A 27,201-nucleotide genomic window follows, 5' to 3' on the forward strand; every position below is an offset into this window, starting at 1 on the left:
AGCGGTTTGGGTCAAAGGTCAGGGGGGTCAACGACCTTTATTATCATAACGCGGTCAATTCATATACAATTTGCATGTAAGTAGATTCAAAATGTTTAGAATTCAATTCCCTGTCCTGTGATGTGTGATTTTTGATTTCTTATAATGTGACCAGTTGTCATCAGATTGACTTGACACCGACACCCAAAAAGGTCAGGGAGTTCATACAGAAATTGTACAATGTACGTGAATCAGTGTCAAACAGCAGGAAATTTAATGTTTTTATGCCATCATAACACATATGAGATGGCAGATGTGGAATGGGATTAAATACCCTCACAATCAATGGTTTCTGGGGGGGGGGGGGGCAAAATGTAGCGTTGGCGAAGGTATGCACTCTACTGAGTGCCCGTTATAGTTTATTTCTGTTTATGGCCAGTTTATTATTCTGCAGCTGTATTGGAATACTGGGATTGCTTGTTGGTTAACAGCTTAAATTTTGTTTCTTGGGGAAAGATATGTTTTTAGGATCAGCCTCGTTCTCTGTTAGTATTCTTTGGCAATTGTTTTATGCATTTTTTTGTGACCTACTTGTTCACCCTCTTCTACTCCAAGGTATTTGTATGATGCTTTGTTGTCCAGATCCTGTATTGTTGCATCTCGGTAGATTTTTATTTTATTTTTATGTTGTCCCTTTTTGTTGATTTACCCTGCACAAATTTGCACTTGGCACACTTGTCTGGGCTAAATTCCATTTGAATGTCGTCGGAGTACCCTTCCACCAATTTCAGCTGTTATACCAATTTTTCATCGTTTGGCGCGAAGAGCTTTAGATCATCTATATGCCGTAGGTATCACCTTTACTGTCTCTTTCGATGTTCTCTTCTTGGATGTTAGAGTGTATCCATGTCCTTGCTCATTTATGTCGCTGCATCCACTTGTGTCCATTGTGTGTGTCTCCTCCATAACTCCAAAACCATGAAACCAAGCACCCCCAAACTTTGCATGCATACTATAAGGGCATACCAAGGTGGTGCATGCGTAAAAATTGGGTGTTTGGTTTAATTTAAACACCCCTTTTGAAGATAATTAATGGCCTTATTGAATTATCCTTTATCAAGGCAGCGTTATCCTTGGTAACCTCGTTGGCCCTCTCTGGGGTCTTAATTCGCCATTGTTTTTGGCCTGCCTAACAATGCCTTGACGTCGACCAGGCCACAATGGTTTCTTGATGATGAAGTTCCCCCCCCTCATTTTCCTCACTCATCTTATTGGATGCCTCATCATCATACCTATGAATCGCAGGATACATTACAATGCTTATAAACACCCGGAGATGCAAGTATTCATGGCTTTATTTCATTTCCGCACATGCCATAACCTCAAGAATCTCTTAATGCCAGCCAAATTTCAAAATTTGAAGTTCTGAACTGACTTCAGCAGCAGTTCCGACTGCTAATAAAAGTGTTAATTTGTCCAATTCGGACATTGCTTAACAGTCTGGGCATCTCCGGGTGCATGATGTTTATCTGACCAATCAGCAATCGCTTGCCAAGCCTGCTGTTCCTCATCAACCATTTTGTTGGCATGCTTGCTTGAGTGCTTAAGCCACTTGGTGAGCACTTTACAAGCTGCTTGGTTGTTTGTTTCCAAGCCATAGCCATACATGGAAAAGGTATTCACATTGTCACTGAATATATCAATTGACTTGAATAACGTTAAGGCCCAACTCGCCTGCGTTTGGCCCACGTTGTTGGGCGGTGGCTCTCTCCCTGAAAATGTGCAATTTTATTTTGCACCACATTTCCCCTTTTTGTACGATCTTCTTTCATTATACGACCCATCACTTTGATGTAGATAGATGCACATTAAAAATTTAATGTTTCATTTTTTGAGTTTCTTCAACTGTTTCATCATCCATACTTTGTAAACTATGAACACCTCCCCCCCACTCCCACAACCATAACAATATGTTGGTACAGAAAGGCATGTCCATTTATAATGCTTTTTCGCATCCAAAAATAATGAAATTTTGAACTTTGCTTTGTCTGGGATTTGACAATGCACCATACCAAGGTACAGTTAAACTCGGAAAATGGGACAAAAACACGCTAATATGACAAATGATGGATCTGGTCTGGAAAACTTGGCTTCGATGAGCTTGAAGGAGAAACTGCACGACCCAATGTCCACCGTATTCAGACCCATAAATTGAAGTCTAATAAGTATTCACAATGGCTGTGTATGCCTGGTGTTGGCTTAATGGTTATGGTGGTGGGCTTGGGATCCTAGGATGCTGAGTTCAAATCCCCCTCGGCTGTTGAATTAATACCAGGTGGGATTGACTCTGCCTGTCATCCTTCCGACGTCGGAAAAATGAGTGCCAGCTTGCTGGTATACTGTCGGAGTGGTGACCCATCCAGGATTGTACCCAATAGCCAAGGAGACTGCTTAGGCAGCACCAACGCTCTGCACAGAGTATGGTCCCAATGGAGTGGTTGGGTGTGCAAGTCTTTGGCCATTTGACCTTTGTGCAATTGCTTTGACAACCCTTAAAACATCATATTCCATGTATTTTCTCTGAAAAAAAGATCCTATTTTATGTCTGTCCATGCATTATTAAATTGTCAAATTTGTCCCTTTTGACCAAGCTGTTAGCTGTTGGGTGACAACTTGTAACAAAAAATGCTATCAAAAGTATGTCCAGCACACTAAGGATTTAAGGCTGCAACTGGACACTTGTGAAACTTGGCAAGGGGTCTGCTGCTACTGATGGTGATGGCTCAGCAAATGGCATCACTGACATACAAAGAGAGGTTTAATTTCATCATAGCAGAAGCCCCTTATCCAGAGAGTGCAAATGTCATCATTTGGCCATTTGTGAGCAATATTAATGTAGGTTTTAACTTTTAATATATTTCCTGAGTTGTCAATATTGTCCATTGCTTTGCTGTCCTTTTCACAGTTCCTTCAAATCAATCGGGTGCTCTTCATAAGCAAATGACAGTTTTGAGAGTTTGTTGTGGATATGCTTCCACAAGGCTGGATCAGTTTTGAACTGGAATTTTATTTATAAAAGGTAGGGTTGTTTGCTAATGCATATTGGATTGGGATTCCATTGTGAATTCAACCTGCTGGTTGCAGCTGCGCAGGTGATTCGGTGCTCCTTACAGGTCATCGCAGGAATTTATAATTTGTTCAGTGTGCCAGCGATAACATGATCACTCTGCGAAAGACACTGTGGGAACCTTAACATCCATTAAGTAATGCTGGTGGACGCCCAGTTTAAAGTCCACAACCACTGTTGCCTCTCCCTGCTTGCAAAATATGAGATGGTAGTTAATAGTTGGGTCGAGATTGGAACTCAGGCTAAATCGCTCCAGAGGTAAGTGCGCATACCTCTTGGCCAGCGTTTCTCAACCTGTGATGGCCCATGGCCCCCCTACCGAGTTGCTTAACATTCGTGGTCCCCTGCCCTTCAATAAAAGATGCAGATTTCGTTTTATGAAATTTATTTACTCAGTCTTAAAAGATAAATCAAAGTAAACATTTTTCTAAGCAACACAATCAATGAGACACTTGCTGTTGGGCTTGTCTGATAAGGCCTCTTATGTCCGGCTCTGTCTTGGACACAGCAAGGGGAATATCGTTCCCAACGTCAAGATGGTTTCTGGACTTCGTTTTAATGGTCGCAAGGTCAGAAAATCCAGATTCGCAAAGATATGTTGTGGCGAATTGAATGAGCATTACGGATGCCTTCTTGCTGAGTAGTGGATACGCATCCTGAACAGACAACCAGAAGGTGGAGTGATCTTCTTTGTTACCGAAGACCAGCTTCATTGCCATTGAAATCTTCAACTCTGCCAGCTCCTCTGCTTCGTCTTCAGTAGGTTCAATTTTGGCGTAAAACGGGTCTTTGTGCCACGGAACATCCAACGGTGCATCGTCGAAATACGATTTGAACTCTGCGGAGAGATTGTCGAGATGTCTAGTGATGCAATCTTTGATGCCGATGGGAAGCTCAATCCTCTGCGTCTGCAGGTGCTCGTCCAAGAAAGGAAACGAGGCAGTGGACCCGGCCTTAATTCGTGTCTGCCAGACTTCCATTCTCGCAGACAGTCCGGCAAGCTTGTCTTGAACGTCACTGACTGTCACATCACGGCCTTGCAAGGACTGGTTCATTTCGTTGAGTCGGCCGAATATATCGGCCAGGTAGGCGAGCATCATGACGAACTCTTCATTGTCGAAGTGGACATGGAGGTTGTTTTCATTGTCTCGCAGGAATATTTCCACCTCAACCTGGAGTTCATACAGCCGAGAGAGGCATTTCCCCCTTGATAGCCAACGGACTTTGGTGTGGAACAGAAGTCCAACATGTTCCGCTCCCATTTCGTTGGCCAGGAGTTGGAAGAGCCGATGATTTTTGGCCTTCGCACGAATGAAGTTGATCATTTTGATCGCGACGTCCATGACTTCCAGCAAACGAGGCAGAAGAGTCTTTGACACAAGAGCGTATCGGTGTAGCGAACAGTGGGAGGACGTCACATGGGGCCATTCGTTATTCACAAGCGTGACGAACCCTCTGACGCTGACCATCGCTGGGCACCATCAGTACAAATGTGCTTGAAATTCTGCCAACCGAGTCCATTAGCTTCAAAAAAAAAAAAAAAAAAAAAAAAGAGTCCACAATAGCTTTGATATCTGCCGCTGTCATTGTGGTTGGTAGGGTATTGCAGAACAAGAACTCTTCCTTCATCTTTCCCTTTCTCTCGTAGCGAGCGAAGGCGATCAACTGGCTCTCGAGGGCAGTGTCGGTAGACTCGTCTAATTGAAGGCTAGCCTGGAGCGTGCTTTGTTTGATTTCGGAGCAAACTTGACGGCACACATCAGCGGCCATGTCGTCAATCCGTCGTTGGATCGTGTCATTGGAGAGCGAAACTTGCTGGATCTTCTTTTTCGCCTCTGGTCCGATCATCAATTACACCATTTTCTCTGTACATGGCTTGATAAGATCCTCAGCAATAGTGTGCGGCTTCTTGCACTTCGCAATTCGGTATGCCACTTTGTAGCTGGATCGAAGAGCAGGTTTTTCTTCTGGCCAGAATCCAAATTTGCGAAGTGTCGCTTCACGGTCATGTCGTGATCGTTTCGCAGACAGAGCATCGATATTATCTTCCTTCCTTTCGGGATGCATCTTGTCGCAATGGTTTGAAAGTTTGGAAGGACGTAGTGACGCATTTGACATCATGACCGAGCAGTGCAGACATTGCGCACAGTCCATGCCATCTCGACTGACATTCGTGAATCCAAACTTGACATAGCTGTCATTCCATTTAAGAACCTTTGACGTCTGAGAAAAAAATTGAAAAAAACAAAATTCTAACGTTTTTATAAACATTGGTTTACTATGAATGCTCTGTGGGCTCCACCTTCTCTTTTAAAATCATGGTTAAACTCATCTACCCTTTTTACTTTGACACTATGACCGGAGACTCGTCACCTTAATTGTACATTACAAGCTTCTGCATTCTGAATCGCAGTTTTTCGGCATCCGCTCATGGTCCCCCGGTCGAAGGCCGATGGCCCCCTTGGAGGGGGGGCACGGGCCCCCGGTTGAGAAACGCTGATCTTGGCCATCCTGGCAGCCCACAATGCAGAGTAATGTATGCAAATTAATTACCTCCACCACCGAAGGTGGACGAACGTTAAGTTTTAACCCTTGTCTGTTTATTTCTCTGTGAGCAGGATATCTCAAAAAGTTAGATGGATTTGGGCTAAACTTGGTGGACAGGTTGGGTGTGTGACTCGGACTAATTGATTAGATTTTTGTGAAGATGTGGACCCAGATCCAAGATTTTTAGAGTAATCCATCACTATTGAGAGATGGACCCCAAAACAATAAATAGCATGACATTTCAAAATGTTGCAGATACATTATGACAACTTGCTGGAGGAATTGGGTAGGTGACGAAAACAAGCCAATTATATTTTGGTTTAGCTCCGGATGCAGATCCGGCCTATCTGTGGGATACGAAAAGCACTGTTCAGCCTGGTGGAGGTATGTGCTCCACCGAGTGGCATTCTAGTTTCTAATATCAATTGTCGTTATAATATTGCTAACTAAAGACCCATAATAGTTTTTTTTCCCTGCTTTATTGCATGTGCTAAAACTCAAGTGGTGCCAAATGAGATGACAATGAGGATGGCATAGCTAATGAGCATGAAACTTCAGGTCAACAAACGACGGAGCCTGTTGAAATTTTGACTAATTGGCTGCATGGCATGGTGATAGCCTGTCAGTTTATTATAAACAAAAGTTTGGACAATACTTAAACCACCTATGTATATCTTGCTTTTGGGATTTCACAATAGGCCCAATGGATGGTACTGATTTTTCGATCAGTCTGGGTGTGTATCGTGATTGTTGGCTTGTGATTTCACCTTGCCAGACAGAAACCCCGTTTACAGCAGAAGCAAAGCAGAAGGCCAACGGTATAGCAACAGTGCCCAGTGGAAACTGTGTCGTCAAAACAGCCCTTGGTCAATCAAGTCGTCAACCTGAAGACTTTCCAGTTGGAGAGAAGGTGGGTTTGCTGGAAAGTAAATCTTTATTGTGCAATATTTGGCAACATTATATCTCAATGGTTCAGAGCTTTGGAGTTTTTGCCTTTTTACTAGAACATACAACTCTCAATTTACATGGTGGTTCCTGGAAAACACCGTGTTGAGTATATATGGAAATTGTGTAAAAATACATTAAAGGCCAATGGGAATTCGGGGGTTAAATTCCAGACTAATAAGATAACCTCCCACATTCATCCGACTCGAGTTCATAGAATACGATACCCCGCACAGTGTTTGTTCAATTTCATTTCATTTTTAATAAGATTGATTTTTTTTTATGATCATTTTTAAAAATACAAAAGTTTAGTGCTATTCAAGTAGTCCAGAAGCAGTTCACCACCCTTGTACACCACCCCATTGGACCTTTATTTAAATTGAAGTACAGTGGAACGCTTCCAAGAATCATTCACTTTGTGCCAGTTCAAAATGATTCTTATAAATGGGTGACACGGGATCACCCATCCTCGAGAAAACTTCGTCACTTTTGTGTCAGGAAACTGAACAATGAGGCATTTTATTGGTCAAGCAACAAAACAAGCATAGTTTGGTCATTGACAGAAAACGTATTGCACCTTGAAAAACTACCCCCGTGTGGGGGTGACGGTCATCTCTATAATACCACAAGTTCTCAATGTTCAGTTATGACCAAAGACTACTGCGCATCTCGACTACGCAGTTTGGTTAAAGATGACGGCATTTTGGCGCGCGCGCACGAAATTATATTTTGCAAGTAAATGCCAACGTTTACATTTCGGGTTTTGAAACTTTTGCACCTTCGGCAGAAAATTTATAAATATACAAGGTCAGCTGCTATGCAGTGACACCATTCACTAACTTTTACCATGCCCAGTAGAGAATATATAGCCTCCTGAAGGTCGGGCAGTTGTTGCAAACTTTGAAATCACGTGATGCGAAAGCGAAATTCGAAAATCCGTCCCGACTAAATTTAGATATTGTCCCATACATTCATATGCCACAATAAAATTCAAGATCGCTTGAGAAATGTAGGAGGTGATAGATTTTGAAAATCATCATTTTTCGCATTTTTTGCCAAATTTGAAGTCACGTGACACGAAAGCGAATATCGAAAATCCGGCCTGACCAAATTTAGATATTGTCCCATAGATTCATATGCTACAATCAAATTCAAGATCGCTTGAGAAATGGCGGAGATAGAATTTGAAAATTGTCATTTTCGCAACTTCAAAGGCCTCGTGACCTTGACCTTGACCTTCGGTGACCTTGAAAGTCATACCATCGTGTACGTCTCATCGACCTCTATCAGGATCACTAATGACCATATCTCCCGCTTCAACTTCATTGTGAACAGATGGATCGAAGGACATCGACACCCATATTATTAGGTCATGCTCGAAGAGATGACCTAAAAAGGAGTCGATTGTACATTGTTTGAGTGAATCGGCAGCCACTTTCTGCACTTGCGACTCACTATGCTACGATGCTGTATCCTCGGAACGTCATCGCATTCCTCAGAACGTACGCTTCTGCAAGCATCTATTTCGCAGTTGGAATATGCACCTCTTCTTCATCGCTGTCATCATCCTCTGCCTCATCAGTGTCGGGGGCGAATTTGGCTTGAACATCTGCGATCATCTCGTCTTCAGGGACTGGTGTAACAGTTGGAACCCCATCGTTTGCATCCAGCCATGCTTCCCATGCCTCGTTTTCCATTCCCAGGAGTGGCAGCAACTCTTCGTCAGCTGATTGCTCATCGAGCATCTCCTCGTCTGGCGTGTTAATTCCACGGTCCCTACGAGTATTTTATCATGGAAAACAGGTCCGGGAAGTTACTTGGGGCTGTGAATTTAACTGGCGGTGGTGGTCGTACACAACCCGTGGAACTAAAACCAGAATGGTCTGTGGCTGTAACTATATAAATCCACCCTCCCACCCCTTTGCTACATGGGGGTGGGGAGACTGCTTGCGATTTTCACCGAGTATACATGGAATAGTACAAGTGTTTTAACCACTGATCCCTGCTGGAGGGATGGAATATTGATGATGGGGAAAGGTATTCTGAAAAGTATTTTCTGAGTTGGGGTGTATAATCCATATTTGTGTAGCTTTAATGGTCCCTTTTTATTTTTATAACTATCACTGTTTCTCCAACTGCATCCTATAGTATTGCGAATAGCCAGTGAAAATTTTCATACTTTATATGAAAAGATTCCAATCCTTATTTGTCGATTAAAAACATTCGCAAACTTCCGCTTTCCTCCCTCCCATGCTTTAGTACTCAAACTTTTCACCTGTAAACATGGCACAGTGCAGGTAATTCACTGACACCATGTTTCGCTCACAACTCGTCATACAAATCCATCACAACTGATGATTATTAGGTCATCTCTATCATCCCAGTAGAGATGACCTAATAATAACAGTCTCGAAATCCGTCCGTCCGTCCACAATCCAATCGAGTGGAGACAAATAACCAATAGTGGAATGGATAGAGGTCGATGAGACATGCACAACAATATAACTTTCAAGGTCGTCCCAGGTCGAGGCCAACGTCACGAGGCTGTCAAAGTTGCGAAAATCGTCGATTTCAAATCGTATCTCCTCCCTCCTTTATCAAGAGAGATCAAATGTTATTAGTGATTCAGATACTATGGACTATTATCTAGAACAACATGAGCCTTTTTTTTTTTAATTTGCTCTCGTTCCGATTTTATAGCCCTTCAAACTTCGCTCTGATTCCCCCTATGGGCCGTTCATAAAGTACATACAAAAATAAAAGTATTAAATTAAGAACCGGAACTCTCAGAGACAAATATTACATTTGAAGCTTTTGTCAGATTTAACTAAAACAAGGGAACACAAGTTTATATGCACACTAACTTTCATTTATGACATTAACATTGTCTTGAATGTCAATTTGTACTTTTATTTTTATAAATGATGTGCTGTGATATTAAAAGAAAAAGGTAAATTACACCGCTCGGGACTGCATTGTCATGACTTACAAACATCGCTTCATAAGGAACTGCTGGCTTTGCAAGCAATTAGCGATGTATGAGGGGGGTGGGTGGGTGGTCACTAGCCTGCATACAGAGGGGGGTGGATGGTTTTGAAACCGGGAAGTAGAGCGTACGTACTTTATGAACTGCCCCTATTCCAGTCTGGCACAGAGTTACTTTCGACCTCTGGCAGAGATGACCGGCACTCCCGCTCAGGGGTATTTTTTTTGAATTGTCATTTATTTATTCAATTTTGCTTGAAACATTTTAAACATCGGTGTCAACGTGTTTTGACTTTTCCAAAAAAAAATTCAAAATTACTTTGAATATTAAAAGGTCGAACTTCTGTTGCACACTGTCCCAATAATTAATCAACGATGAATGGATATCCTTTAAGAATTCAGGCCATATCAAATAAAAACTTCCCTTTTGATGGACCTGTAGCTGTGCCACATCAGCTGTTGCCCATTTGGATCCTGCAACAGGATGTCTTCCACACACCATCTTGTCTGGTGTACAAGAGCAGATATGGAGAGGCAGCCAAGGCAATTGCACATTAGAAAGCAAAAGTTCTTCGAGCTTTGTCCTGGCTTTTGAAACATATCCTGCTCCTCACTATACCACCCAAGGCAGTATTTTTCCCAATCTTTTTCAGCACCAAGGCTGTATTGGCAGCATTTGAAAATCAAATAACGCCGTCGCTATTGAAAATGCAATCATTTCTGATTGGAATCCAAAGTTCACATGGTTAAGCACGTTGTGGCCTACATGCTGATGATGAAGGAACACCAGGGTTGGCTTCTCCATAAGACTATGAAGTTTCAACCAGTAGACGGCATCAGCCCACGTGTCCTAAAAACCTGCTCCTCTGCCCTTGCTCACCCTCTCTCTGTTCTATTCACCCTCATTTGCTGAAGGTCATCTACCATCTGCTTGGAAATCGGCAAACATTACCGCCCTGCTTAGAAAAGGTGCAAAACCAGATCCCTGCAACTACAGACCAATCAGTCTTCTCCCAATCATCAGCTGGGTTATGGAATCGATCATCGCTTCAGACATTAAATCCTTCCTCTTCTCCAATGGCTTGATTTCCAATCATCAATTTGGTTTCAGACCAGGTCACTCTACCCTGGATATGCTGCTTCTGCTCTCCCAACAATGGATGGAGGTCCTCAATGCCGGACATGAAATCAGAGCCATATCCCTAGACATATTGCGTGCTTTTGACACAGTCTGGCACCCTGTCCTGCTCATCAAACTCTCTTCCTATAGTATCCAAGGCAATCTCCACTCATGGCTCACAGACTTCCTCTCCTGTCACAGGCAACGTTTGACCCTAAATGGAGTTCTCTCATCCCCTCTTCCTGTCCAAGTTGGAGTGCCTCAATGCAGCGTTCTGGGCCCTGTTCTTTTTCTGGTTTTCATCAATGATCTCTCAAACTCTCTGGAAAATCCTCTTTATGTCTTTGCTGATGAATCCACCCTCTGTTGTACCATCTGTCATCCCTCAGACTGGCAAGCAGCAGCTTCTTCGCTCTATGCTGATCTGGATAATCACAAACTGGTCCAACACGTGGAACATATCTTTCAATCTTGACAAATCGCACACTCTCACTATGTCTCCGAAAAGACCGTTTAGAACCCCCCCCCCTCCAATCTACTTTCTCAACAATCCTCTGGAAGAAGTCCTTTCATTAAAGCTTCTGGGTCTCGCTGTCTGCCATGATCTTTCCTGGAAAAACCACCTTTCCAACCTAGCCTCCAAAGCCAGTCGCCGACTGGGAATCCTCTGTCGTGCAAAGTCCTTCCTCGGCCCACCTGAGTTCCTGAGCACATACAAAGCTTTCGTCACAGCCTGATGGAGTACTGCACTCCCCTTTGGGCTGGTGCTCCTGCCTCTCCCCTTTCTCGGCTTCATGTTGTGGAAACTAAGGCATTTCGAATCATTGGTATCTCCTGTGGTGAGGCTGAGTCTTTGGGCCTTTCACTCTCTCACCGCAGGCAGGTTGGTGGTCTTTCTGTCTTCTACCATCTCCTCTATAGTCTCCCCCCCCGCTCTGTCTGTGATATGTCGTCCCCCCCCCCCCATATTTCCGCAGGGCACTCAAGGTCCACCAGCAACCCCCTTCTGGTAAAACTACCAAAATCACGAATCACTGCTCACATTCATTCTTTCATTCCTCCTTTTTTTTCCCTGCCTTTGTAATAAACTTCCACACTCTGTTCAATCCCATTCTTCCCTCCAGGCTCTCAAAACAGCTGTTCACCACCTTTTATCTTCCCCCATCCAAAACCTCGATATTTTCTACCCCCGTGAATCCACCCCAAACCTACATCCATCAAATTCCCTGCTTTCCTTCTTGAAAGTCCTTGTGATGTCCATCTTGTATACCCCATGTTCCCTGCCCCATCCCTCTCACTTTCACAGATCTCCATGTCTCTGTTCCCCATTGTTTTGTCCTTCCCTCTCCCGCCCCTCTTGCCTCATGCCCCCCTTACTGTGTGTTGTGTGTTCGTTCTCATATGAGCCTCGACAATGTATACAACAAACAAACAAACAAGCAGTCATTCTGTACCAAACCATCAAAAATCGAATATTTGACCTTGCTGTGACCTTGACCTTTGACCGATTTTGACCAAAATCTAATCAGCACTAGCCATCAGCCTCCTGAATCACGTGGTGTAATTTGACATTGGTAGCTTCTTCCGTTCTTGAGTTATCTGTACCAAACCATCAAAAATCGAATATTTGACCTCACCGTGACCTTGACCTTTGACTTATTTTGACCAAAATCTAATCAGCACTAGCCATCACCCTCGTGAATCACGTGGTGTAATTTGACAATGGCAGCTTCTTCCATTCTCGAGTTATCGTGCCTACAAACAAACAAACAAGCAGTCATAGACTGGTACTTACGAAATCGTCAACTTGACCTCTGACCTTGTCTAATAAAACCTGTCTCTTAAGAAGGTAGCGACGCAAACCAGAAGTTTCTACGCTGATTCTGTTCCAAACCATCAAAAATCGAATGTTTGACCTCACTGTGACCTTGACTGTTGACCGATTTTGACCAAAATCTAATCAGCACAAGTCATCGCCCTCCTGAATCACGTGGGGTAATTTGACATTGGTAGCTTCTTCCGTTCTCGAGTTATCTGTACCAAACCATCAAAAATCGAATATTTGACCTCACTGTGACCTTGACCTTTGACCGATTTTGACCAAAATCTAATCAGCTCCAGCCATCACCCTCCTGAATCACGTGGTGTAATTTGACATCGGTAGCTTCTTCCGTTCTCGAGTTATCGTGCCTATAAACAACCAGTCATAGACTGGTACTTACGAAATCGTCAACTTGACCTCTGACCTTATCTAATAAAAGCTGTCTCGAGAGAAGGTAGCGACGCAAACCAGAAATTTCTACGATGATTCTGTACCAAACCATCAAATATCGAATGTTTGACCTCACTGTGACCTTGACCTTTGACCAATTTTGACCAAAATCTAATCAGCACTAGCAATCACCCTCCTGAATCACGTGGTGTAATTTGACATTGGTAGCTTCTTCCATTCTCGAGTTATCATTTTTTTGGATGTTTGACCTCACTGTGACCTTGACCTTTGACCGATTTTGACCAAAATGTAATCAGCACGAGCCATCACCCTCCTGAATCACGTGGTATAATTTGACATTGGTAGCTTCCTCCGTTCTCGAGTTATCATGCCTACAAACAAACAAACAAGCAGTCATAGACTGTTACTTACGAAATCGTCAACTTGACCTCTGACCTTATCTAATAAAAGCTGTCTCCAGAGAAGGTAGCGACGCAAACCAGAAATTTCTACGATGATTCTGCACCAAACCATTAAATATCGCATGTTTTGACCTCACTGTGACCTTGACCTTTGACCGATTTTGACCAAAATGTAATCAGCACTAGCCATCACCCTCCTGAATCACGTGGTGTAATTTGACATCGGTTGCTTCTTCCGTTCTCGAGTTATCGTGCCTACAAACAAACAAACTAACTAACAAACAAACAGAAACGGAAGTCATCAATATACTTACGAAATCTTTAGATTTCGTAAGTAACAAGCAGTCATGGACTGGTACTTACGAAATCGTCAACTTGACCTCTGACCTTGTCTTATAAAAGCTGTCTCGAGAGAAGGTAGCGACGCAAACCAGAAGTTTCTACGATGATTCTGTACCAAACCATCAAAAATCGAATGTTTTGGATGTTTGACCTCACTGTGACCTTGACCTTTGACCGATTTTGACCAAAATCTAATCAGCGCTAGCCACCACCCTCCAGAATCACGTGGTGTAATTTGACATTGGTAGCTTCTTCCGTTCTCGAGTTATCATTTCTTGGATGTTTGACCTCACTGTGACCTTGACCTTTGACCGATTTTGACCAAAATGTAATCAGCACGAGCCATCACCCTCCTGAATCACGTGGTGTAATTTGACATTGTTAGCTTCTTCCGTTCTCGAGTTATCGTGCCTACAAACAAACAAACAAACAAACAGAAACGGAAGTCATCAATATACTTACGAAATCTTTAGATTTCGTAAGTAACAAACAAACAAACAAACAAACAAACGGAAGTCATCAATATACTTACGAAATCTTTAGATTTCGTAAGTAACAAACACAAACAAACAAACAAACGAAAGTCATCAATATACTTACGAAATGTTTAGATTTCGTAAGTAACAAACAGAAACGGAAGGCATCAATATACTTACAAAATCTTTAGATTTCGTAAGTAAAAAAAGTCTGTCCTGGTAAAATGGCTCTTCATATTGCCAGTTTTGTCTCATGTGACCCACATTCTTTCGAATAATGTTAATTGGTGCAATTCTTGGAATATAACCCGTATTCTGTTGGACATTTTTAGCATCATCTCAGGTATAACACTGCGTGATACCCTTGGGGTGACGTCTATTACCATCTGGCCAGTAGTCTGTCATTCTGTGCATTAATGGACTTAGCCATTGCAATCATTTGTCAAAATATTTGAAATTGGCACGTTTGTAAGATCCCTTTTACCAATCACTTCGAAAACTTATTTTGGGCAATTAAAATTGTAGATTGTGATACTTAAGGACCGGCTTGCATTTGACATTATCTGTGTCTTGACCGTCCCTGCATTCTTTTTAACTTGCCGCTGTATGCTCCCTCTTATATATTAATGTTGTTATTTTTTTATATTTCCACATTTGTTCGATATTAAATTTGTGATTATCTGCATGTAATGTTTTTTTAAAATTATCATCATTTAAATATACTATTTAACTCTTCGTGAATGCATTTAGGTGGTTTCTCCCAACATGTAGTTGTAGATGTTAAGTACAATAAATCAGTTTGTGTGTGTCTGAGATGAGAAAAATGTTTATTATGATTTGTCTTCAGAAAATTAATTTTTTCCAAATGATACAATTCGTAATTATTTACTTTTTTCAGTCTTCATCAACCTGACCCTTAATGTCTGCCTTTTACACTGTGATGTCATCATGCAGGCATGATGGGCCAAGAGACCTTTTAAGTTGCTGGCTTTGTTTGTGCTTGTTGCTGTGGCATACGAGCTTGGTTAATTGTATTTCTCACTGTTTTAGCCCAAGAAAACTAAGAAGTCAAAGGCACAGAAGTCAGTTTCGTTACCAGTAGGAGAAGATCAAGATGAAGGTAAAGTGAAAGTGTTTTGTTTTGTTTTTTAGGTCAGCTCGCTGACCTAATGTAACCGTTCGATGTCCGTGTGTCTGTCTCTGTCTGTCTTTCCGTCCGTCAACAATTTTTATTTTTCTATCTCCTCCGAGACGTTTCGGCCGATTGAGTTCTAACTTGACGCGATGATAATACTAGTTGCTCTCTATAGATTGTCTGAGCCCTTTTTTGCATTTTTGCCTTAGGGGTCAAGGTTACAGGGTCATCAAGTGCAAAATGACCGATTGGTCAAATGGCCGATAAGGAAGCATCGGACGGCTATAATGCATAATGGGTTTCATAGGGATTATTAAGAAGATTTAATTCGACCAACTAGTTTCTCGTTACCCCTGTCGTCTGGCTCTGTTTATTGGGCAACACGAGGTCCGCTGACTTCAACACGGCTTCGCGCGGTTATTTTAAGTTAAATTTAAATTCTGTTTTCACTTTTCATAATCGTTAAGGTTGATTAACACTCGGTTGCATCAAGTTTTGTAAAAATTGAATCTTTATATCCTCAGTCTGTGTGGAATGCATTGCAGCGAGGGGTAGCTTCCATGGGCTTCCATCCGTTTCCATGCCATATAATGAGGCTGTCTTAAGTTCTATTTGATTTCTGTTTTCACTTTTTGGACCTTCTGGTGTAGCTACACGTTTTATGAAGATAATTTTCGTGCAAATCCACTCAAACACACTTTTCATGAGGAAAATATATTCAATTGAAATAACCGTGAGACTGGAAGGGACACCACGTGCTTTCCATTCACTACTTCACCTCGTAACCTGTCCTCCTGAGTGACCGCTTATTTGTAGCATCTGTCTGAATAACGTTTATATTTCAGATGGTTTGGGGATGTGTTCTACAAGTATCTGAAAGAATTTTGGTGAAAAACGGACGTTTAAAGATTTTGGTCGGGCATTTCATCCGACGGCAAGCTGGCTCATCACGTGACGCCACGCAGACGTGCAGGCAGCAAGTGATTGAGCTTCTCGGTGGCCCGAGGGTCCTTTTTAGTTGGGGTCCAGCTCTGTCCTGGATACAGCCATTAAATGCACACACTTAAGAGTATTTATTTCACGGCCATAAACGCTGGTTTGAAAATTGTACAATGATGTTGGGAATGATTCCCAGAATATGGAGATTTTTACTTTGAGCGGCCTCATGCTTTTATTTTAGATTCAATTTGAATTCTGTTTTCACTTTCCACAGTCGCTCAGGTTGATTAACACTCGGTTGCATCAAGTTTTGTATCCGAGCTGACCATCAAACCCGCTCGGGTGTATTATTGATTTATTTATTTTTGGACATTTTAAAAATTTATGTTGGAAGCGAAGCTTTGATAATGCATAATGCAGACCTTGTAGAAATTTTGGAATCTTCAATTGGGGAGTTTGCGTAAATGTAGTTACGTGTATCGTGCAGAAGATGAGGCGGTGATGTGCTTGTTGAAAAATATATGAGGTGTTGAAATTGGGCAGTGTTGCACATTTTGGAAATGAGGACCTGGAAGTTTCTCATTACCAAATGCCCTTTGTAGGTAAGTGGGAAACCAAAGTGAGCAGTCGAGAGAAGAAGCAGAAAAAGAAGGAAAAGAGAGAAAAAGATGTTTCTCAATCTGCAACTCAACACCAACCTGGATCCACAAGCAGAGATGCGAGCCAGCGCAACAAGCAAGTTGATGCTCCTGGTACGTTTGATGTGCTACTCTGTGCTTGTTACATGAAACATTACACAACTTTGGCATTTGCTTTGTCTTGTCTTGTCTTGTCTCATTTACTTGTACAGTTGAGTCCTGTTATAATGAACTTTGTTATCATGAATGGTGCTTGGTGGACAATCCCGTTTGAACCAATTAACTTGAACCAGTGTGTTAACTCTCAAATCGCCCCCATTGTCCTTTCACACCATACGACGAGTCCCCACGCACACTCTGGAGGGATGGCGTGTCCATGTGTGCTACTTCAGCGTGGTTGGAGTGCATGCTTCTCGTGGGGGCGGGGCGGGAGAAGGACTCCTCCACGGATGGTTTGGGGATGGGGTTGGACGATTGAAGGATGGGGGGAGGGGTCCTGGCTTATATAATGTGACAAATCCACCAATTTGCATAACTTGTATGTTTATTATAACAAGACTTGACTGCACAAATGTTTTTGCATGCATTACCATTGTTTTGTATTGTTCAGCAGGAAATGGCTTTTCTTCTTTTTTGTTGTTCTTGTTGTTGTTGTATTTTTGATAGTTGAACGACCCCAAAGCATGTCCGCAAAGCCACTCCATGCTGCTTCTCTTTATGGTAATTTGCTTACCTACTACTGTCATTACTGCATATTCACCCAGTTTGTGGATTTCTTTAAAAAAAAAAGTCGTTTCTACTTTTTATTACCTTTTTGCTGCTAAAGCTTTTGTAGAAATGAGTTGAATTTTATTTGTTTTCACTAGGGCCTAAAAATAGAAAAGTTGCGTTTCTGGTAACCCAACCTACCCCAATAATTCCTGCCGACCCCAATTTATTTATTTATTTATTGCAACGGTCGATTTCCGGGTGGCCATTTTATGTCCGTTGTGCATGGCATTGCTCTGTGCCATTGATGACAGCTGTGGTCTCAACAGAGAAAATCAGTGGCTGTTTATTTCAGTTCAGGGGTCATACTTTTATTGACATTTTTAAAACATTGCACAACCCACCTGAGACGTCGATGGTGTCTTGTTCAAAGTCGGAAAATGGATCCTGGATAGACATTCCCGACTTTGATAGAAGTCATGGCTGCCGATTAGACATTAGACATTAGACATTTTGTTCACTTATTGTGCCGATGTGGTCACCAGGATGCACAAGATGTCAGACCCATGAGGTCTGCATTTGACATACTTGTATCTGGTGAAAAATGGCTACCACCAAAAAAACACTAAGAGGTATGTTAGGAAGAAGAAGATTATTGTGAACATCAGTCTAAAATCGAAAATGAAGTGTAAATGAAGATTTTAAAAATACAGAACTGAATTTCTTGAAAATTATTTTAAGCCAGTTTTGTTACAATGTAAGAAAAATTCCATAAAGATCTTATCATTATCTCAGTTTCGTGTGTGCCTTTAATAAATCAACATACTGTACGTACTCAACGTACTTTAATAAAGTACTGTACTTTGTTGGGGGAGGGGCTTGTTTATACCCTGCAAACAGTGTACACATTTTATTTTATACCAGCAAATACCACCTGTCACTTCTCAGACAGGAATATAAAGGAGGGAGGAGGGGGGGAGGGAGGTGGAGAAAAGGGAGGGGGAGAAGGGAGGGGGGTATAATAATTGCTATGTTTCCGAATTATGCAGATTAAATTTAAAGTGCATTGGTTGGGGATGGGGGTGGGTTAAAGTGTCTTATTTTGAGGAGTATATACTTCATGGGTGCCCCCAAAGGGTGACTTGCTGCAGGTACCATGTTAACCTGTCCTAATCTGTTTCGTGGTCGGATTGTCGGCGACTCAACCGTCTCCCCCACCAGGTTTTTTTTCGAGTGAGGAGGGTGTACGGATATAGACACCCAGCAGGATTAAAAACAAAACCTGTCAAAGGGCGGAAAAGCCACTTGTGAGCCAACGGCCATTCATTTCTGGTGCCCGAATGTGTGTGTGGACCTCATGTAATTAGGTTACTTTTATTTTTGTTAAGAACATTGGTGGCAGGATTTTCACTCCAGCCACCATAAAACACTTCATTCCACAAAACCCACAAATGTAAGGAAATCTGAAAACTCACTCAGTGGGAGTACCTCCTGTGCTGCTGCCCTTCGCAGGGCAGCTCACCGGATGAAGGGATTGGGGCAAAGCCTTTGGGACCCCCATTCCTTGGTGCGAGGAGGAAAACCACAGGGTAAACCTCCAGGGTCAGATTGTGCTAATGTGTGGCAGAGTGGTGCTGAGGTGTCATCCACCAGATGGCGGTCTCGTTGGGTTAACCTGAGGCGGTCCCTTCAGGTGGATGCCTGGAATGTCATCTCGAGAAAAGGATGATCACCTGTCTCTGTTATCATCTTGGCTCAAGCATTTGAACATAGGTATCGCAGCACTCTCTGAGGTTCGGAGACCGGATAGTGGCAAGATCATGGTGGGTGGTTTCACCGACTGTTGCTCTGGTCACTCTGATGGTTACCATACCCAAGGAGTTGCTGTAGCTGTGTCCAATAAGCTGACTCCAATGATAATTGAGGTAACACCAGTCAACGAGCGTATATTGAGACTAAGGATTCATCACTCCTTAGGTGTCATTTCCCTGGTCTCTGGACATGCTCCGACTGAGGCAAGTGATCTCACGGCAAAGGACGCATTTGATGCCGCGCTGGCGTCTGTGGTTGACCGGTGCCCCAGGCAAGGTACTCTTCTAGTCTTGGTGGATTTCAATGCATCGACTGGAACTGATATGGATGGTTATGAAATGCACATTGGTCCCCATGGGTCTGGAACTGAACCAGAACAGCACTAAGATTGTTGACTTTGTAAAAAGTCATGGACTTAGGGTTGCTGGTTCATGGTTTCAGCACCCACAGTCTCATCGCTGGACTTGGTATTCCAACACTGGTGGTGTGGCAAAGGAGATTGACAATGTGCTCGTTGGTGGTCACTGGAGGATGACCAGAACTGCAGGGTCTACCGGAGTACACATTTCCTCAATACCGACCACAGGCTTGTTGTCGCAACATGGAAGTTTCAGCTTAAATCCAGGAGAATGGTACCGTCCCAGCCTTGACTGGATGTAAACAAGCTCAAGGATGAGAGGAAAGCTGAGGAGTTTGTGAACAGGCTGAGTGGAAATTTGGGGGGTATGGGTGCTTTGGGAGATCCTGAAGAGTTGTGGAGTGCCTTCAAGAGCACCGTCCTTGATGTTGCCGGTGGATGTCTCGGAACTCACCATTGGGCGAAGAAGGATTTTGTCTCAAGGGACACTGGATACCATTGACAAGAGTCGCAGGGCCAGGCTGAATGGCAGAACTGAGCTGTTCAGGGAGCTGAGGCGGAAAACTGTACGTGTGCTAAGGGTGGACAAGGAGGCCGATGTGCAAGCAATCTGTGATGGGGTAGAGAATCACCTCTGGTCAAGTGATTCTCATCCTGCTTACAGGGGAATTCACACATTGCATTCCTCCAAGCCTGTCTATCGGTGTACTGCAGTTAGAGCAGAGGGTGGTGGGCTCTTGACAGAGGAGTCCAAAGTGAAATTCGCTGAGCCAGTTACTTTGAGTGGTGATACCAGGCTGATCCACCAACTGTAAAGTTGGGTGTCTGCAGTGTTACTATCCCAAATGCTGACCCTCCAATCAACTGTGATCCACCTTTGTTTGTGGATACACAGGCTGCGGTGAACCGGTTGAAATGGGGTAAAGCTTCTGGGATCTGCGGCATTCATGCTGAACTTCTCAAGGCTGGTGGAAATGCTTGGACCTATGCTGTTGCATGCAGTTCTGTGCTCTGCCTGGAACACAGGCATCATCTCAACTGACTGGAAGAGGGGCCTTGTTATCCCTCTTTGGAAAGGGAAGGTTGATCGCCAAGACAGCAACAACTACCGAGGGGTGACGCTGCTCTCAGTGCTGGGAAAGGTCTTTGCTCAGATAATTCTTGATGGGGTTCGCCACCATCTGCTTGAGCACCAGCGTCCAAAGCAGTCTGGATTTACACCAAGGAGGTCAACAATTGATTGTATCCTTGCCCTTTGGGTCCTCACCGAATGCAGACGAGAGTTTCAGCAGTGGCTGCTTGCAGCCTATGTTGATCTCTGCAAAGCATTTGATGCAATGAACTGGGATGCCCTCTGGAGGATTCTTTGTCTTTTTGGGGTGCCACCAAAACTGATCAATCTGATGGCTGAACTATACTCTGGTACTGAGAGTGCTGTGAGATGTGGTGATACCATCTCTGACTAATTTCCAGTTGTTACTGGAGTTAGTCTGGAGTGTGTACAAGCTCCCACACATTTCAGTGCTCGTATGGACTAGATTCTGGGGAGGATGTCGGAGAGATCAAGCGGTGGTGCATCGTTTGGGAATGTCAAGATATCTGACCTTGAATTTGCAGATTATGCACTCATCTTTGCGGAGACTCTAGATATCCTTTTGGGGGGCCTCGAGGTGCTGAATGAGGAGTCTGAACCACTGGCATTATGGGTTTCCTGGGTCAAAACGAAGATCCCAGCTTTCAATGACATCTTGGATGCTGCTGTCCTTTCTGTATCTGTTTGTGGCAAGGATGTTGAGGTCTCGGAGGGATTCACTTACTTTTGCAGTGATATTCACATATCTGCTGGCTGTGAGCCTGAGGTCAACAGACGTCTGGGTCAGGCCTGGGAGTCATGGATTCACTGGATCATGGGGTGTGGTGCTGCCGTACCCGTGCGGGAGGACGAAAGTCCGAGTCTTCAGGTCCTTGGTGCTTTCAGTCTTGCTCTATGGATGTGAGACTTTGACTCTGACCAGGGATCTGAGATGGAGACTTGATTCCTTTGGTTCCAGGTCTCTTTGGAGACTCCTTGGCTCTCACTCGTCAGACTTTGTGTCAAACGAGCGGTTGCTGAGAGAGACTCAAATGAGATTTGTTACCTGCATCAAACGTGAGCATCAGCTGTGGTTGTATGGACAGGTGGCTCGTTTTCCTGATGCTGATCCTGCTCACCAGATTATCTCTGTGAGGGAGCCTCATGAGTGGTGGAGGTCAATGGGCCGACCACATGCCTCATGGTTGCAGCAGGTTTATCAGCATCTCAAGGAGATGGGGCTGAGCTAGGCATTTGCCTGGGGGATGGCTAGACAGAGGCACCAGGAGTTTCAGTGGAAAGTGGACGCAGCGACACGCTGCTCCGGCACATGCTCCTATACCTGAGCTGACCTAACCAAAGGGTGTAATCTCCGACTTTTGTCAACTGGAAGGGTTTAATGTCTGAATATACAAGATTTTCAGGGATGATGTCTGAATGTCCAAGATTTTAAAGACCTGGTGTTGGCTTTGTGGTTGGGGTGATGGCTTGGGATCCTCAGGTCCTGAGTTCAAGCCATGTTGGCTGCTGAATTAACACCAGCAGGGTTCTCCATAAAGGCCTGCGGCCGGCGGTTTACATACAGCTGTTTTCGGTTGTACCACTGGGTGTTTTTGTCAAAGTTCAAACCAAAAAATCCCTCCCCCCCCAAAAAAAAAACTTTTTATTTTATTTTAACATTTTTGGAAGCAGCTTCATGACCTTTCATTTTCAACTTACTTCATTTATATATATCATTTGAATGTGAACACTACTTTCTTGAATAACTTTTTGAAGTAAGGCGTTAAGTACATGTACCAATGAGTTTATCAACAAATAAAGAGTTCTCCAAATATCCATTTATAATTCCATTTAATGTACCACAATTTCACTGAAAATGTCAATGATTTGGGTAACAGTTTGCTTGTACTCTGCAACTGCTTAAAATCGCTGAGAATGCATTTCCAAGAGTCTAGGAATTTCCGTGGCTGCGGGCCTGCGGCCCCCAGATCCCTGGCTATTATTTTCGCTTCGCTGCACTCTGCAGCCACCTGAAATTTTCCATACATACAGGTGATTTCAAAAGTGTGGAGAACCTTGCACCAGGGGGTTGACTCGGCCTGTCATCATTCCGAGGTCGGTGAAATGAGTACCAGTGTAGGAGCCAAAAGGCTGCACACAAAGGGAAGGGGTTTCAACAGATTGATTAAATCTGGTGTTGGTGAGGCGCAGGCATGATGGGCCGTGTTTCACTTCATTCTACGTCCTCATTGAGATTCACCGATAGACATGCAATATGTTTGTAAAGTACAACATGCTGTCTTTTTATTAAAGTAGTCAGCTCAGTGATGGGTAGGCATGAATGACCTCCTCCTGTGCCTCAATTCCTTGTAAGGCCGAGGTCACATTTGCCACGGCGGCCGTGGGGTCTCCAAAATCTATGGCCACTAGCAATTATACGGTGGCCGCAGTATTTCCAAGGTCACACAATGTAGCAGTCACATATGTTTTTATGTTTCGGGGAGCTGCATGGCGTATTTATAAATTGTGGAGACCGAAAACGTGGGGTTGCTGTACGGTCTTTGATTTGATGTCGCACGGTGACCTTAGGGCGTTCCTGCGGCGGCCATATAATTTTCAAGGCAGACGCAAGGTGCCCACAAGGCGACCGTAGGGGGGCCCTAAGGCGAACATGTGGTCAGATGGATGGTAACGAATGAGTTGATTATTATTATTTTTTTTTTTTACCAGTTTTTTTTTTTCGGCTTGTCAAATTGCTACGGCGAACGTAGAAATGAAAAAAGTTATAACTCCGCGTTATAATTTCACGTCGACCTTACGGCGACCTTACGGCCTGTAAAATATAGCCAAACGGCGTAGGGTCACCCTGAGGCCACCTCAGAAACTCTGCGGCCGCCACACGTTTGTCAATTCAGAGGGCGTACGGCCGCCGTATCCTCGCCATAGAGCAAATGTGACTTAGGCCTTAGGTCTTAGAAATTGTGGAGACCGAAAACGTGGGGTTGCCGTACGGTCTTTGATTTGATGTCGCACGGTGACCTTAAGGGGGCCCTGCCGCGGCCATAGAATTTTCAAGGCAGACGCAAGGTTGCCTCAAGGTGTCCGCAAGGCGACCGCAGGGGCCCTAAGGTGAACGTGCGGCCAGACGGACTGTAACGAATGGGTTAATTTTTTTTTTTTTTTTTACCATTTCTTTTTTTTCGGCTTGTCGAATTGCTACGGCGAACGTAGAAATGAAAAAAGTTATAACTCCGCGTTATAATTCCACGGCGACCTTATGGCCTGTAAAATATAGCCAAACGGCGTAGGGCCACCCTGAGGCCAACGCAGAAACTTTGCGGCTGCCGCACGTTTGTCAATTCAGAGGGCGTACGGCCGCCGTATCCTCGCCGTAGAGCAAATGTGACTTAGGCCTAAATGATGAATGGGGAGATTAGTCTTCTTCAATTCCTTCATATCTCCTGTTGAGCCATGTTAATGATATTGTTACAAATTTGCACCCGCCTGGCGTGTGAACAGCCGCTTTAGCCAATGGCGGCCCTCTCGCCCACCGGACGGACAATTCAGTCGCGACTTTCCGGAACAACGCCGGAAACTAGTCACAGGTGTGCTCCAAGCGCACACCACGGCCTCGTCAACACTCAACCCGCGCGCGACAGGGTCAATCGCTGAATTATCGATATACCTAAGTATTCGCACGGACAGACTACGGAGAGACCGTACCTCAACGAAGGCCTGCTTGGACACGAACCGCTTAAGCGGTTCGTTCCGTTCTGGGATAACTGAGCGGTGTATTATCGCCAGGCCTCTTTGGACCCGATTCTATTATCGGCTATTTAAATGCCCGCTAAATTCCGAGAGCAATACGGCGGTTCAATGGGGAAAGAAGACACAACGAACGGGTTAACATTCACACAAGGACATTTATTTATAATTCACACATAAACAGGGATGCACATATGCAGGTATGCAATCAATGGGAGAAGGGGACAAGACACGAGCAAGGTAAAGCACTACAACCGTCTATGATTTAATTATTATTCACAAGCACTTACACAGTTCTACTTGCAGGACACGGCGGCACAACATTCACACAAATAAACCAAGAAAAGACCCTCTCAGAGGCAAGGGGGTCAGACTGGACCCATAGGCCTTTATTACGTGGGACTTGGTGGACCGAAGGAGTCCCACGAGACCGTTGCAGGTTACCTCCACCCTCGTGGTGCCTCGATAGGGCGACCCGCGACGCTCTTTCCCCACGGCAGCTAGCATAGCCGCGGTTGCGCCCAGGCCTTGCCAGGCGGCCGGGTGAGTTGGGCCTCAGCCGGCGACGCTCTGAGAGGAATGAACGGGTTTGGATGCTCTTTCAAAGTAAAGTTGATGCTTTGTAAGAACCCGTCTGATCCTCAGCGATGCTTGGACTGTCCTGAAGCCCGATCACCTCAGACCGTTTGGCGCTGGCTGGCGAGCTCTCTCTGGCTCTCCCCACACGAACGCGCAGGTCTGCCCGGCACTGCAGGCTCAGCCACGCTCTCTGCCTCGCGCATCCTCTGCTCCCCTGGACCTTGCCCCGCCTGTGTTCTTCCGGCTCCAGACCTCTCCGACCGCCTCCAGACTCCACCAACGACTCTTCTTCGAACTGGCGCTCCGCGCGCTGTTTTATAGGGTTGGTGAGACGGGATCTGACCGCCCCTCTCTGACCTCTGACCTCCACAGGCCCCGCCCCTTTTTCTCCTGTGATCTGATCTCCGAGGCGAAGCTTTCACAGAGCGGACGTGCGTGAAATCACCGTCGCTGGCGCCAACAACTAAACCCCCGCGTCGGTTTGCAGCGACGCTCTTCGCTGGGGACTCGCTGGGGACTCGCTGCGGCTGGCGTCGATGGCGTCGCTTCAGGGATGAAGGTGAGGCGATGTTATTCGGGTGGGGGAGATGCGGTTTAGGAGATGGTGGGGAGATGTCGTTGTTATGAAGGCATGTGGAGAGGGTGGTTGGTGGTTGAGGCGATTTGTGGTTGGTGTTGATCGTGGTTGTTGTGAAGTGGTTGGTCCAAAATAACGATAGCGAAAGAAAAACGGCTAACTGAAGATCGCAGCCCGGGTGACACGAATAATTCCCATTAAACAACGGTGGGGAAATCTAACTGAACACGGACTTATCGGCATAACTGAACTAAGGACCTTTATGGTGTTCTGCGAATTTCCACAGCCGTAACAATATGCTGTCTTTATCACTGCTGAGACTAGCTTCACTGTTTAAAGGAAACCTTGCAGAGATACTAATTTGGTGTCAAATACTCCTCTGACTTGTGTACACAACACTGTTTTACCCCCAATTGGTATTCTCCAATGGACATGTTAAAATTCATGATTCCATATCTTTTCAACTATCAACATACACATTCTGGTTCGAAAGATGTAGAATCTGAAATACTGTACAACTTCCATTTAAACACGTCGGAAAAAAAAATCCTTCCCTACCTTCCCCATTCATTGAGCAGCATGGTGCCAGAAACCCAACTTTTTTATTTTTATTTTTTATTTTTTGGGGCTGAATCAAAAATCTTTCTTGTTTGAATGTTGATTTTATATGTATATATGTATGTGTATATATATATATATGTATATGTATATGTATATGTATGTATATATATATATATATATATATATATATATATATATATATATATATATATATATGTATATGTATATGTATATGTATATTTATTTATTTTCTGCAAACAGGAGGCCTTTCATTTCTGGTATCTCTATTTATAACTGCTACTCATTTTGTGAAGTAAGAATTTTTAATTTGTTTGTAATTGTTTTGATCATGTCAAGTTGAGCCAGAATTTTACCAATTTCAAAGATCTCCAGAATTTGTTTCAATGAGTCATGGCTTTATTCAGATTATTTTGTTGAATTCCTCTTGCTCTTTATTTGCTTCTTCAGTGTTCTTTTTCCTCCTTTGCCTTTGTGGCTGTTTCATGTAGTAATTTCAATTCAAGTCAATTATGTTTCCCCTCCTTACAGAGAGGAGATGGTGAAACCTGGTTGCAGTGACCACTCATGGGAACTCTAAAATGTGGTCTTTGAAAACAGATGGTCTCTTAATCCAGCTCAAGCCAATAGACTTATTCCAGACAAATTAAGACTTGCCAGAAGCAAGCAAAAAAAAAAGTAGAGGAACCAAAGCTATATTAAGGGTTGTACACACAATTGTGCATTTAATTACATCTATTACTGAAACGAGAAACATCAATCTGTCTGTCACACTTCATTCTAAAGGGTTTCTGCTGTCTTAGAATAACAAAAAATGGTACCACTGGAAAGCTATTAATCGGCTTACTTGGTTGGAAAGATAAACTATAAATGTGGAACAAAAA

The 27,201-nt window shown here is 43.8% G+C and overlaps 1 protein-coding gene across 3 annotated transcripts in view; it reads left to right on the forward strand.

The window, feature by feature from the left end:
- Positions 1 to 27,201, forward strand: part of MTDH (metadherin) — a 98,932-nt gene that overhangs the window by 13,860 nt on the left and 57,871 nt on the right. For 2 of the 3 annotated variants that reach the window (XM_085896662.1, XM_085896664.1), the window contains exons 2-5: positions 6,429 to 6,563; positions 15,206 to 15,275; positions 16,832 to 16,981; positions 17,534 to 17,587. In XM_085896662.1, coding sequence (XP_085752788.1) covers positions 6,429 to 6,563; positions 15,206 to 15,275; positions 16,832 to 16,981; positions 17,534 to 17,587 — 409 coding nt within the window. The remainder of the gene's footprint in view (positions 1 to 6,428; positions 6,564 to 15,205; positions 15,276 to 16,831; positions 16,982 to 17,533; positions 17,588 to 27,201) is intronic. The other variant, XM_085896663.1, reaches the window with a different exon arrangement.

The sequence above is a fragment of the Eptatretus burgeri genome, chromosome 9, assembly GCF_056783735.1.
Source record: "Eptatretus burgeri isolate ZD-2024b chromosome 9, Ebu_testis_v1, whole genome shotgun sequence".
In the NCBI taxonomy this organism is placed as follows: domain Eukaryota; kingdom Metazoa; phylum Chordata; class Myxini; order Myxiniformes; family Myxinidae; genus Eptatretus; species Eptatretus burgeri.